The sequence below is a fragment of the Anopheles coustani genome, chromosome 2 (assembly GCF_943734705.1).
Source record: "Anopheles coustani chromosome 2, idAnoCousDA_361_x.2, whole genome shotgun sequence".
In the NCBI taxonomy this organism is placed as follows: domain Eukaryota; kingdom Metazoa; phylum Arthropoda; class Insecta; order Diptera; family Culicidae; genus Anopheles; species Anopheles coustani.
The window spans coordinates 57,683,806-57,698,627 of record NC_071289.1 but is presented as its reverse complement, the minus strand read 5'-3'; the positions used below and the strand labels follow the sequence as shown (position 1 = coordinate 57,698,627).

Below are 14,822 nucleotides of genomic sequence, written 5' to 3'. Positions count from 1 at the left end.
GTCCCCTATTGACGGGATGGTGGAAGGCGATCATCTCGTACTACGCAGAGCGAGATGAAGCAGGGAAGGGGCGAAGGGTGGTAGCCCAAATCGTGGGCCGAAAAAAAGGAAAATCACCACCCAACTGCAAATGTAGTGATAATATTTGGGCTTTTCACGCTTCTCCCATCCAACCTTCATCCACACCTTTACCAGGCCTTTCCTAGGCCGTGGTTTTCCCTTTGCTACCCTTCTCTTTGGATGCTGCCTTCCCTTTCCCTTCCACCCTTTCCCTTTCATTAGGGTCAGTCGATTCTCTGCATTATTAAGCCAATACATCAATTGGCGGCAGCGGTTCCGATTGTGTGGAATGGGGTGGTGTTGTATGTGACGAAATAATTATGATCGCTACGAACGCGCACGATGGTACCTCGAATGTAGCCATCAGTTTTGCAGCCTCAGTTATTGCATGCGACTTACAGCTGCATTTGAGAGATATCGCTACAATTAAAATCACCTTTGCCGCAATATGGTTGATGTTTGTCAATAAAAATGCTTCGTTTGCTCCTTCAAACTAGGAATACCTGAACAATGTTCAAGTTTTGCTGCTTTAAAAGATGTTACTACTTTTGTGCTTAAACATGCGACGATTGTACAACATCACGAAATTCAGTTTTAACTGAATCTACTAAATACTATTAGTTTTATTAATCCCTTCACTACTATCTACTAAATACTATTAGTTTTATTAATAATCCCTTCACAGTTTAGCCCGAACCTAACTCGGGTAAGCGGAATTTGTATTGCTTTGCCCGGCTTTGTTTCTACTTTCGTTACGAGACGATGTTTTGGAGTGCACCTGCTTCTAAAACACGTTCTTATGGGTTTGTAAATGTTGATTCACTTATTTAACAGTAATCGATGCAATTGAACCAAATTTTTGCTTATCATTGACAAATTGTTACTGATCACAATCACAAATAAAAAATCACAAATATGAAAGCTTGCCATCATTTAATCAAAAAAATACTAAAATTTTTAGGAAAATATTATTTTTTTTTTCGGTTTCAGAGCGAAAACTAAACAAAAAAATGTAAAAAAAAACAGTGTTTTAAGTTTTTGAGTCATATTCTCGACTTGGCGGGACTGTGAAAGGGTTAAATGAACCTTCTCACTAAATTGCCGAAACGCCCGTCTGATTTGGAGCTTACTAAACTCGTTCAGCGCAGCATCACCTCCTTCACTAAATTCAGCGCAGCATCACCTTCATAGTAGTTGTTTTTAATAAAGTCATATTTAATTCCATTGCACTTATTACCTACTAATTTAATTACTAAAAAAAAATATGATTAAAATTTTGGGTGTAGCAAATACAAAACAAACAACAAAATTATGAGATACTTTTGTTGTCGATATCAGTAAGTTTTCAGCGGTTTTCAGCTATTTATATAGCAATACCGCCGATGACAAAACAAAATTTTCTTGTTTTTTGCTTAACCGAATGTTTCACAACTTCAAATATTAATTTTTTTATTGAGTTATTGATCGGGTAATGTTATATTTTTCTTTCTTTAAAAAAAACAATAACTATCAATTATGGCTACTTCTACCGTATCGAGTCACGGAAACCCCCTTCGGTTGTTGAGTGCTTCAAAAATAAAAAAAGGAACATCCACCTCTTCATCACGCTGTAAGAAAGTTCAATAAAAACCCGTCTGTATGAAAAAAAAAAACCCTACGTCAAACCTCTCCCTCCCATGCGATCCGAGTTTCCTAATTGAATCGTAATGTAATGTAAACAGAACAAATCTACCCCTTCCCGGCTGAAAAGACCCGACAGTGTCTAGTTTTAACAAACACTGTCGACCCGTTTTTCGAACCCCTTTTTCCCCTTCACCGAAAGGGTGCATCCACCTCCAGAGGAATCGATGACGGCGAAAACGGGATGAATGTGTCCCAGATTTATTTTTTCTGACTGAGAGGTTTCCCCGGCAAACACCCTCGACGATGCTTTACGGGCGGACCGAGGGCCACAGGTTGCGCCACAGGTTCTTCATCTTCCGGGTATTGGGGGCGAACCCGTGAGCAGAAAACATATGATTCGGACGTCCTGCCGACACGTTGATCCTTCCGCTCGCCTGGTTGAGGGAGAGAAAAGTCCTGAAGAGCCGAAGCGTGCCATCGATTAACCGCAGGAAACCGAGCCACCAGGATTATCCCTGACGACAGCCAAAGGGAGATCGAAGGCCATCGGAGGCGCTCTCTTTCTCCGGAAACTATTGAATCCCTTGTTCTTTACGAAGTATTGTGGATGGCGTTGCAGAGTGCATGATGGAACTGGAAGGGGTCCTGCGTTGGTGCAGTGCCGAAGGCTCGTGCCAGAAAGAGATGCACGCAACCGATCTTTATCAATTCATTTAAAAACTATTATGCGGTGTTGTTATGCGTCGCGCCGCCACCCCTCCGGTCCGGCCTGATGTTTGATACGGTGTATCGTGAGATTTTTAGCACTTGTCGCCATCATCATATCGGGCCCCTTTTTCAGGATGCTGCTACTTCCAGCGTCACGTCGGAGCACTGACTTTCCCCCTTCGGTAGCGAAAGGCCACTATTAGCGTGACTTCGTATTAGTTCCTTGCTCCTTCCCGGTTTGTCCTGGTTTTTTTTCGTCCGCTTGATCCCTTTATAGCAGAACAGAGGGGTGCGCTTAACCCTCGACATTCGAGATTTGCAGGCGCATTTGATCGTTTTGTTACGGGCGACAAGGAGAGGAGGGTGCGTCCGCACGTCCCGCTGGGATGTGTCCGTGTGTGCACACTTGTGCTAATGCGCTTGCCAAAAAGCTACACCGGCCAGCGCCACCACTACGGGCACCCGAAAATCTGGCGTGCGAGCGCACCACCTGATGATCCCGATCGGGCAACCTGACGCATGAGTTCTGCGGGCGGAACGGAAAGGATAGGGAGGCTGACCGGATCCCGTATAAAATATCCTGCTCGAGGCTGTCGCCGGTTCAGAACAAGTTGGCACGAGGTCGCGAGAGGATCTTTTACGTTCCGGGAGTGATTCATAAGCAATCTGCAATTTTTTTACGCGCTCTAGTCGGAGATTCTTTTTCGATGGTTTTAACAGTGTTCCGGTGTCTTTAGAGTGTTGACGTTAGTGAACATTAACCGTGCGAGTTCGATGTTTCCTTCGGCCACGTTCGCCCCACAAACAGGCACCGAAGGATCGGGCACTCCATTCGTCGGGCGCAAGTGTCGACCGAGAGTCGATATGCATCTTAACCTAAGTCCCGAACCCATGTCCGACGGGTACGAAGGATACGGTGAACTGTCCTCTCAATCCTCCTCATCCACTCCGGCAGCCCGTCCGCCCGTTTCTCCCACGCACGGGAGTACCGTCTGCGCGCTTGGATTCCTTCCGGTGGAATCCGTCTCCAAAGGCTACCCACCGGAGGAGGTTTGTCTAAGGGCGGCACACTCGACTGTCGCTGCCGGGACCGCGCGGGTAACTACGATACGCAAGTCATCTTCCACCGGCCTGCTGACGACAAACGAGGCGGCCAGCGGGATGAAGAACTCGAACTGGATCCGTTCGATCCGATTGGCCAACGATGTGCGGAGTTTCAATGCGCTGCTCGAGCTAACGTCCACGCAGTTGCTCCGGATTCGGCTGACGGGGGACGTGAACAGTGGCGAAGAGCTGAAGCTTTGGTTTGCCGAGGATGTGATAGCACATATGCAGATTCCGTTCCTTACGCCGGTCAACATTCAACGTAAGTACATTGTGTCAGCACCTGCAAAAAAATGAGAGTGTTGACAAATGAATCCCCTTTACAGGACAAAATTGCTACGTCTGTCACCTCTGTCAAAAGTCCTACGAAGATCCGAATCCACTAAAGATCCATCTAGCTACCAGCTGCAATCGGGAACCGGTGGCCATCCTTTGGCATCGACTCCATCAGGCTCTGGCTGCCCGCTACGGGCCCTTCAATCCTCTTTTCGAGTTCCAACCGTGGCGCCATTCGGCCTTCCGACCCGTCCTCAATCCGCACGTCGTCAAGCTGGACCACCTGTCAGGACCGCCCTCGCCAGCGCACCGACACGTTCACCCCCCGCCGACGGAACCGGTGGCAGCGGACGAACCGACCGGAGCGCATCTGGTCACGGCTGCCCATCTGGAAACGATCGTCAGCAACATGGGCTCGTCGAAGCAGGGCCACGTGTGCATCTACTGCGGAAAGCTGTACTCACGCAAGTACGGCCTCAAGATTCACATCCGCACGCATACTGGCTTCAAGCCGCTCAAGTGTCAGTACTGTCTACGACCGTTCGGTGATCCGAGCAACCTGAACAAACACATCCGTCTGCACCGGCAGCACGATGGGTCGCTGTACGAGTGCGGTCTGTGCGGTAAGAAATTGGCCCGCCGGCGGGATCTACAGAGGCACCTTCAGGCGCGGCACAACAGCACACAAATCCTCGACCAATCGACCACCTCCGAGGACGACGATGATGACGACGACGTCGAGGAAGGTGAAGGGGACGCTCGGAGTAATGCAAGGCGGGGAGACGCCGTCTATAACGCACACCGCACGTGACCGCTGGACGATTTCCTGTCATCAACTTAGGACCCAATTGGAAACGGAAAACGCTTTTTGATTGGGTTTTTGTTAAGTTTTTTTTATTTATACAACAACACGGTTTAAATATTTTACAACAGAACTGTAGATACAAGTGTGTGGAAAATAGGTGCGAGAAATAAATCCGGTCTCCCGCACGTTACAAACATTGGGGGAAAATGAAAAAGGAGGAAATATAGATATCTATAACCATAACAAAAAAACACAATCACCTTCTTAACCCTATCCAATTTCGCTATAGTACGCCATGAACAACACGTACGTACTGTCTTTACACCTAAAACAAACACCTTTACTAGGTGTTAGTATGTACGTTTAATTATTGCTTTAGCTAAGGGAGATTTGTCGTTGTAGAAACAAAACAGGATTGCCTATCCGTAATCTATGCATGGTCTTTCTGTGTACATCTTGAGTGTGCGCAATTTCGCATAACAGTTGCCGAATTTCTTTACAAATATTAGTTACAATGTATCATAAACCGTCAAACGAATGCAGTGTAATACAGGGCTCCAGCTTACTACAACTTCTATGTACTTCAAGTTCTTGTAGCCTTAGTGACTTTTAATGGACACTGTGCGTCGCTACAGTGTTCACAGGTTTCTCACAATCACATTTTCTCACTGGCCCTTGCTCACTGCCTCACATACGGTCACTTATAGCTACTTTGATCTAGTAGAAAATTCACACTCTGGACGGAATGGTACGTATGCTTACTTTAGCCCACACCTTTTCTTGCCGATCGGTCATCATCTCATCAGCTAACCCTTTTCCTTTGCGTCTCCCCTACCATGGCCGGGGACATCCGCGTTCGGTGAAAAGGGCTCCGAAGAGGGTAAAATTGTCTTGGTTGGATGTCGTTGTCGTTTAGTTTACCGCCACACCGATCCGTGCGCTAGATGTCCTGCATGGCAAAGATGATGTTCTGCAGCGCCGTCCGGGCATCGGACGATGGAAACTCCTGCAGGACGGTAAGTGCTGCTAGGCTGTGCCTCTTCTGCAGTGCCCGTGTCTTTTCCAATCCCGGCCCCCTCATAACCGCCGCGTGCACCTTTGCATAGTCGATGTTTTCCACCGACTCGCTGCCCTTTTCGATTTCGGCATACAGCGATGGTTCGTGATCGAGGTGAAAGAGAACAGGAGCCGACACCAAACTGAAACGTCCTCCTTAAAAATATAAAGATCATGTTAGTGTCCATGGTTCAAAGAGTTGAGTTAAGTTGACGGAGGAAAAACGAATTACCCGGAGGCAGCTGATCGCTACTGAACGGCTCCAAATCGATGCAGGCCTGCCACGCCAGGGATAGATGCTTCCCGAACATATAACCCTGGCGCTGCAGGGACTCGGGCTGTCCCGCCAGCATGATCGTGCCCTGGCAGCTTTTTCCTAGCAAACTGCCAGCCCCGAGGATGTGCCTCAGCGACCACTCCTTCTCTGGGTTGCCCATCACGCCAGCCAGACTGAGCGGTTGCGTGTTGTCCACCATGTCGCCGAAGCTCAAGTCAACCTCCATACCGCTACTGACGCTGGCCTCCGAGCCTGCTCGTTCCAAGGGCCTCGAAGGGAGTGCATTATTCTGTACGTCACGTTCGCCAAAGAAGCTCGACTCAGTTAGATCTCGAACGGCAGATGAAATTAGTTCGATCAGGGATTGATTGCGTAATCCGGCTAGCTGAAGACAGGCGTTTCCCAGCAGGTAATCCCCGCTCAGCAGGGCTATCTTGTTGCCAAAGATTGTGTCTGTGTCGTTGCCGAGCTCGTTGCCCGCATTTACCATCGGCTGGAGGTTAACGAGTCCTTGGTGGACCAGATGGGCGGTGCGGATCATTTCTGTTATCTCCGCCAGTCCACGTTGTGATTGCAGCACCCCGGCACTTTTGTCCTGTTCTAGATCCGGTATCGTTGGGGCGTGACCGACGGCCTTGGAAACCAGCAACACAATCAAGCCCCAAGCTTGCATGTTACTCTTCCCGTTGTAGATCAGGACTCTGTAAATTGTTGAAAATAAAAATATTATATTTAAATAAATTCACATTTTTAGCACAGCATGTCCGATTAAGGTGTCTCAACAATAAGGTACAACAATGGTAATAATTATTTACAATCTAATACGAAAACATGCATGTTTTTCGTTTTGTAGCACCGCTTGACAGTTTCCCAATTATACAGCTTTTGGCATTCATAAAACAGATTAGTTTCTGGTTTTTTCCACGAAAAATTGTTCTCATCCTTGTTTCGCATAAAGTATTACTACACATTTAGAGAATTCTTTTAGAAAGGACAAAACCTATAAAAAAATACTGCTTATCAAAATTGTAAATACTTTACTTTTTCCAAATATTTTCTCATTTCTATTAAATAACTCAAATTCCACACTAATATATAGCGGACATGTCAAACATGCGGTCCGCGGGCCTTTGAATTCGAACCTCAAGAAATTTCACTACATATTAACGTATAAATAAATTGCACATAGGTAGATAATACATGGAATAATGATTTTTACATCCTAAGATGGATGTTCTTAGATCTTAACCATAAAACAGGGGTTGATCTGTCCGTGAGCTAAAAAGAGTTTGACACCTCTGCTGTTGCGTGTTCTTATACAAACCTTGCTTTTAACGTTGTTGCTATGGAAACTACGAATGTTTCCATGGAAACTAATGCAGGTGCAATGCCAGTAGGGATTGGGAAAATTTATGTGAATATACCATGGCCCTTTCACATCCTATGATCAGGATGAGCACATACTATACTGCCCATACTCGCATATCAGTCCCATTTGACTTTTCATCACTTTGAGTTAGCCCCACGACTAATGTTCATTTTCAATATATTTTCCAAAAAAATGTCAAAGTGGCCATTTAGTGTATGCTAATGTGAAAAAAATACCCAAATGACTGCGTCCCATATTGAAAGTACCCGCATAACAGTCCCATATATGATTACTTTGCTTAAATTAAAGAAAAGTCTTAGTTATTGAAACTTCAATAATTTTGTAATATATTGTAATTAAAATAATCAACAAATGGTTGTAATTCAAGTGTTTTTAACGAATTATACACTGTTAAAGTGCACATATCCGTATGGAATGAAAACCCGAACAACGATGTTTTGACAAGCAAGGTAAACAAAATATGCTATAAAATGGGACTGATATGCGAGTACTTTTGCTTTCGCCTTCGAAAGTACCCGCATATCGTGTCTCATCTAGTTTATGTTCACTATTTTAATTTTAAAAACGGGTATTTTATATAAAATGTCATTCTCAGTGAAGTGTTTATGTTACAATAGTTGTGATCAACCAATCATGTATTTTGTATCACTAATAACAGCAAAAAAATCTAATGTAAAAATGTTCAATCGTTATTTTCTCAAAATGGTGATTTTGCAAATGGGACTCATATGCGAGTATGGGCAGTATAATCAGGGCAATTTTGTTAGGAGATTGGATAAACGTTAACACTAGAATAAATCGCTTTCGAAACTTGCCCGAATGCTTTTTAGGGGTCATTTTGACCCCTATTTTGAAAATGCTATAACTTCACTATTTTTGAAAATTTGTCAAATCCGTAAACTGTTACGTTTTAGTATATTTACTGGCTATCTTTTGGTGTTTTTAATTTTTGATGTACCACTTCACCATTCTGCTAGCTCGGTGTATAGCCAAAAAGATTGATATGATATTGAGTTGAATTTTAATCCTTTTCAACTTTTATTCTTTCAAAATTTATTATGTAAATTAGGAAAAAAATGTGCGCTATGATGTTGATATATTGGGCCACCTTTGAAAAATAATTTTATATTTTTAAATTAACAAATAACGCCACAAATTGATCTTAAAGATGTGGATTTTAACATTTTCCATAGGTGGTTTCCGTTCTGTGCTTTGTGCCGTTAATCCGTACGCGAGCGTTTCGAAGCGTTATCGTAATTGCAAACATATGATTTTATTTTTGAATTGTTGCTCAACATACTTACTTTCTAGCGCTTTTTTCTAGATTTATGTTATGGATTTTGAATCAATAAAAGATGAAAAAACGCAATTTCCATCGTTTTTGCTATACACCGAGCTAGCGGAATTATGAAGAAATGCATCGAAAAACCAAAAAGGTGAAAAGATAGTCAACAAATATACAAAAAAGTAACAGTTTACGGATTTGAAATTTTTTCAAAAATAGTGAAGTTATAGCGTTTTACAAGTAGGGGTCAAAATGACCCCTAAAAAGCATTCTAGGTATAGTCAAGTTGATTATCGGAGCTGGTCGAACAGAAAAATCTGAAATGTTTGTTTTAGATATAGCTTTGATTTAAAAAAAAAACCTTTTTTTTTGTAAACATATTCAGCCGTTTTCGAGATATTAAAATCGAAAAATAACCCCAATTTCTAGTGGATTCTAGTGTTAATGCAAATGCAACGCGTTTACACAGAACACAATTAAAGATAGTTTGCACCGGCTTTCTTATAATATCGCGTTTCGTGTTGATAGCTCTTTTGGAATTGAATTGGACTAGGTATTCCATTAGGGTTTTGCAAACTAACAACAAAAATACCTGCTACACTTATTACATTCAAACAACAACAGATTTTACTTAGTCCTTTCATAAATTCAAAACTATTGACCATTTTTTGTTGGTAAAGAACCGGTTATTTTGAGAAGTGTATTAGTGTCTTTTAAAAATTCTACACGATGTTATAAATGTCTGACGGAGTCGGGAACGCGCTTGGCGTATATGAAAAGAAGCGCGCGCTTAGAAACCCATTTTTAATCCCGATTCCAAGACTCTGTCATTTTAAATTAATCAATTTAAATAATTATTTATATACATATAAGGGGGGTCCGCGACAGCCGAGCGGTAGCGCCGGTTAGAAAATCGGCCCATGAGCCGACCACCTCGACGGCGTGGGTTCGAATCCCAACCGAGACCGGACCCTCCCCTGTACGAGAGGACTGACTATCCACGTACAACAGGGAAACAAGTCTCGTAAGCCCTTAACGGGCAGGCATGACCAAGAGGTCGTTACGCCAAGAAGAAGAAGAAGAAGAACATATAAAAATGTATGTATAACTTTAAAAAATTAAAAATTTTGCCATAATGAAAAAAATAAATGTGAGGTTAGCAAGCTGGAATAACCAAAATAAAACTATTTATTTTCAAAATCTCATTAGCGTAGATCCATAAGTTATTATTATTCATAAATTTGTTGAAACCTAGTGACGCTTCATTAAACTTACAAATATCAAAGAAGTTTGCGTCACTGGTAAAGATCAAAGATTCCAGTGACGTCAATCGATTTCGCTATTATCCATCTTCCTTCATATGCAACCTACAACGTTAAACCAGCAGAGCGCCTAAAAATTGGCCGTTTAGTTTAATCGAATGATGAGTTAGATGTTCGAAGATTCCATTAAAACCGGTTTCCGAATATTTCTACGATGATGGGTCGATAAAACACTTAGCTAACAGTCTGTTACGGAACATCCATTCGGGGACGGGCTAGTAAGGATGAACCCTGTAATAATTTTGTACTACAGCTTGTCTTATGGTAATATTTGCAATATGCAATGCGTTTTGTTGACCAGCTGGGTGCGGCTAGTAAGGTGTTACTTACTTGGCCGTCCGAAGAAGTGGATGGTTGCTTCCGACTAGCTTGCGAAGATGCAGCGCTACGTTGGCAATTTCGTCGCTCAACAGCCAGCGCAGACTCAGGAAGGACGTTGGGTAACCGACGATTTTTTCAGCCTCACTAACCGCCCGATTCCAGTCGTGTTTTTGCACGGGCTTGGCGGCCAGCTTTTCGTGGCACACCGTTCCGCTTGCGATCCATCGCCGATGGGCAGCACTTTCTAACACCAACGGCGCTGGCGATGTAGACGCCACGTTGATTGCACTTTTCTGCAACTGCGTCCGTAGCCGCGCCTGCATTCCGTAAACTCTGCTTAGTGACATTTTCGTCTGGTACACGCACGAGATGCAAAACTAACGGGTCAAACCGGAACACCACTACGCTTTTTGGTTGAGGAAGATTTCGGAAAACTTTTCTACGACTGAGAAAGTACTGACAACCTTTGCGATGTGAAAGTGGCACAACAATGGGGAACCGTTGGCGATCGACAAGAAGACACACCGGATCGCGGATGGTAACAGGCGTTTGCTTCTTCTTTTCCGCTCACTCTCTCGCTCTTTCTCTGCTCATCCAAGCACAACGAAATTATTAGAAAAATAAAACCGTCTACGAATGGAACCAACTATACTCACAAATCACTGCACAATGCTCGCCCAAACACAACACTTGTCGTGAATTGAATCAATACTCAGTGGGTAAAACTGGACAATTGGGCGCTCATGGTGCATAAAGTTGCAGTTAAAATTCCACCGTCACGGCTTTTTTCTTTACACTATTACACTTCTCATAACACTCGACCCGGATTTGGCAATCGTAGATTCCCCGATAGACCTGCGTGCTCCACGTAGTTCGATCCGATTTCCGAAAACGACTGAAAATTTTCACCACTGTGGTATCGATATTTATGCTAATCTACGCGCAGTGCGATCGCTACGACGGGAACTGGTTTTGGCGGATTCTTCGGCAAATTTCTCTTCGTCTTCACTGCGGAATTTTAGACACAAAAACACAGCAGCTGATGATGTAAGGATTGGGGCAGCAAATCCCGCGGTGATCGATGTTTTGACAGTTTGTATGCAATGTTTGTTTACATATTGCCCGGTGAAAATGTTGGCGCTATCGGTTCATCTGCCAATCACAGCTCCCCGTTCCATTTCCATTTCGTTCCATTTTTCTCTCCATAATTTTTTCTCCCCCGGGGAAATACACGACTATTTTCAATTTCTAGCAACAAAAACTACCTTTGCTCTCCCGAATGAGATAAAGAGAAGTGGGAGCAAGGAAATATTGGTCCGGTGAAAATGATCCAACAATGTCCGACTGATCAACGCTGTGCGCGCCACCTGGCGGATATTTGCGCCAATAAGACGATTTAGCCGGTACACACACCCAATCAGACGGGTTCAACCGTTTGAATTGATGTTTAACGGTTGTTGGTATCATCCTGAAACATCCTGGATCGATTTATCCCACCAGAAATTTTTGAGCAGCCTGTTGAGAAGATAAAACCGTGGGTGAAGTGTAAACAATAATCGGTTGTTTTACATGTTTTACTTACCATTAAGATTCAGTGTGATGAGCACGTGCGCAGACGACTTTGGGTTCGTGAATTTTCTTAAATTTCCTATTGCTTACGTTGTACTGTACACTTCTCAGACGTCCACCGACCATCGACAACTACAGCTCCTGCATGGCGAGGATAATGTTCTGCAAAGCCATCCTGGCGTCGTTGACTGGCAGCTCGTTCAGGACCTTCATCGCCGCTATACTGTGCTTGCGCTGGAGGATTTTCGTCTTCTCAACTCCCGGCCCCTGCACCACAGCCTGGTGGACTTTGATGTAGTCGATGTTGTCCACCGATTTGCGCCCTTTTTCAATCTCCTCGTAGAGCGTATCATCGTGCTCCAGGTGGAACAGCACCGGTGCGCAAACAAGGCTAAACTGGGCTCCTGAAAGATACAATAAGGGCAATATTAGAAAAAAGTAGTACTATCGAGCAATGGCCAATCATACCCATTGGAAGTTTCGGTAACAGGAATGGTTGTAAGTCAATGCAAGCCTGCCACGCCAGAGAAAGGTGTTTTCCGAACAGGTAGCCCTGTTTTTGCAACGGTTCCGGGTGACCACCGAGCATCATCGCGCCCTGACAGCTTTTCCCCAGCAAACTGCCACCACCGAGAATGTGCCGCAGAGACCATTCCTTTTCCGGATTGCCCACGACACCGTCGATTTTCATCGGTTCCGTGTTGTCCTCCAGGTCGCCAAAACCTAAATCTTCTAGGCTGTTCACATCGGTCGCAAAGTCCTTCGCGCTCGGATGGGGTTTGGTCGGCAGGGGATTGTTCTGTTCGTCCCGTTCGCCGATGTAGTTCGACTCGGCCAGATCCCGGAAGGCGGACGATATAAGCATATTTAAATCTTGATTTCTGAGAAATAGAAGAACGCATGACTTTCGCAACTCATATGCAGTGTAAGCAACCCCTTACCGTAATGTGGCCACCTGCTGACAAGCGTTAGCGAGCAGATAGTCTCCACCGAGAAGGGCGATCTTGTTGCCGAAAATCATGTCACTGTCGCCACTCAGGTCATTTCCGGCATTATCGAACGACTGCAGATTAAGCATCCCCTGGTGGACAAGATGGGACGTCCGGATCATCTCCGTGACCTCCGCTAGGGCACGCTGTGAGTGCAGCACTCCGGCACTTTTGTCCTGCTCCATATCCGGGATGTTTGCCACGTGACCGGCCGCCTTCGAGACTAGCAGCACGATCAATCCCCACGCTTGTTGGTTTTTGTCGTTATAGATGAGCGTCCTACAAGTAAATGGTAGTTACATACAAAAAAACTTACAGTTTAAACAATTTGCATCAGCTGTGTCTTGTAAATTCTTATTTTTATGCACAACCGAAACCCAAATAGCCGATCGGAGCATGAACGATGGTACGGAGTGGTAACGTCTGTATATTCCCAACGGATACGTCGCCTTCGGTTGGGTTCTTCTGGAATCTGTTGGATTTCTTCCCTTTTAAGATACACGAGAAACAATCACAAAACCTAAATTTTCGGAAAACCTCGAAACTGTTTAACAGTGCAACTAGCCTACGGTGGCTTTTGAGCCAGATGTATACAACCGTTTAATTGATGAAAAATTGCGCACTCCCATTAGTAAATGGACTAAAAAAGTGGCTAATGAAGGAACATTAAGACTTTTTACATTAACCATTTAACAACGACAGCAAGAAAAAGATCATGTTAATGATGGCTAGGCAATAAAAAAACCAGCGCCTAATCCACAAGCGCCTAATTATGCTAAATGACAAAAAAGGAGAAAGATCACCTGGATGTTTTTAATTTCTGACACTGGAAGAGAAGCAAACTAAAAGCCTGTTGGCGCTTTTTGACTAAATTTTGTTTTTCAACTTCGTTATAACCGAAAATGGGTCTGGGTCGACGTTCACATCGAAAATTTCACATTCCTCGTTTGATAGACCCGTCGAAGTATGCAAATCTCCTGGCCAGACAGACCCGGAGGAAGACGCGACTAACCGTCAGCTAGTATTTCACCACAACACGTTCCGAATCCGATCCTAACCAGGAAATTAAGCTGTGGGACATCACGTTGTTGGAACCGGTTTACAGTTTCGGGATATTGCCGCTACAACAGAATAGGGAAGCCATCCAACGAAGGCTGGGAGCAACTCCCTAGGTCAGCCCTCACCCTCGGCATATTGAATGAAAACGCTGTTTTCCGCCCATTGGGAGGACGCGTAAGTAACGATTTCCAACGACAAACGACCGCACACCAGCACCATGGGGACCGGTTTTTCGAAAGCACTTTTGCTCGCTGGGCCGTTGGTCCACGGAGGGCTTTTATTTCGTATTGCCCTCGATTGCCTTGTGGCGGCCACGTTGCCGCCGAAGAAACGTTGTTTTTATTTTTTGTGGTGTCGTAATGAGTTACATTTCGTCTCCACCGAATGCGCCGTGGAGGTCATATGGTCATGTTGAGATGAGAAGGCTGCATTTTGAAAGATCACACACGCACATCAACCACGCTTCACTCTGTATGATTTAGCATGGTTCGAGAGGAAACAAAGTAAAAATTCACGATCACGATCTCTCGATCTGCTAGAAAGCCTACGGGTTTTTGCCTTGGTGGGGTAGATTTTGGCAGCTTCCAGCTAGCAATCCGTTCAATCACTCCTCCATTTTGCTTACTTGGCAGTTTTGAGCAGCGGATGATTGCTGCCGACCAGTTTTCGAAGGTGCAGGGCCACATTCGCGATCTCGTCGCTCAGCAGCCAGCGAAGGCTCAGGAACGACGTCGGGTATCCGACGATCTTCTCCGCCTCGCTTACCGCACGATTCCAGTCGTGCTTCTGGACGTTCCGGGTGGCCAGCTTTTCCTGCAGCTGGCCGCTCGTGCTGGAGTTGTACCGACACGGGCTCCCGTCCAGGGACCCCATTCGGGGCCACGCGGCCAACGGTCGTGCCACAACATCCGGGAAGCTCCCGACACAGCGCCTCAGATGGCCAGCACACAGTCCACGTACCACTTTGCTCATGGCCAT

General features: G+C 44.8%; 3 protein-coding genes across 3 annotated transcripts; 1 reads left to right on the top strand and 2 right to left on the bottom strand.

Moving 5' to 3' along the window:
- The first annotated feature begins 3,255 nt into the window (after nt 1-3,255).
- On the top strand, nt 3,256-4,582 carry LOC131264690 (uncharacterized). Its single transcript, XM_058266960.1, has 2 exons — nt 3,256-3,757; nt 3,822-4,582. The coding sequence occupies exons 1-2, from the start codon at nt 3,256-3,258 to the stop codon at nt 4,580-4,582; spliced, it is 1,263 nt and encodes a 420-aa protein (XP_058122943.1).
- A 72-nt stretch (nt 4,583-4,654) lies between these two features.
- LOC131266786 (all trans-polyprenyl-diphosphate synthase PDSS2-like) lies at nt 4,655-11,240 on the bottom strand. The gene is made up of 3 exons (XM_058269432.1): nt 10,237-11,240; nt 5,865-6,610; nt 4,655-5,788 (listed from the first exon to the last, which is right to left on the bottom strand). Exons 1-3 carry the CDS (start codon nt 10,572-10,574, stop codon nt 5,517-5,519), a joined length of 1,356 nt encoding a protein of 451 aa, XP_058125415.1. The 5' UTR covers nt 10,575-11,240; the 3' UTR covers nt 4,655-5,516.
- Nucleotides 11,241-11,928: 688 nt separating this feature from the next.
- On the bottom strand, nt 11,929-14,822 carry LOC131266788 (all trans-polyprenyl-diphosphate synthase PDSS2-like). The gene is made up of 4 exons (XM_058269434.1): nt 14,470-14,822; nt 12,738-13,064; nt 12,265-12,677; nt 11,929-12,200 (listed from the first exon to the last, which is right to left on the bottom strand). Exons 1-4 carry the CDS (start codon nt 14,820-14,822, stop codon nt 11,929-11,931), a joined length of 1,365 nt encoding a protein of 454 aa, XP_058125417.1.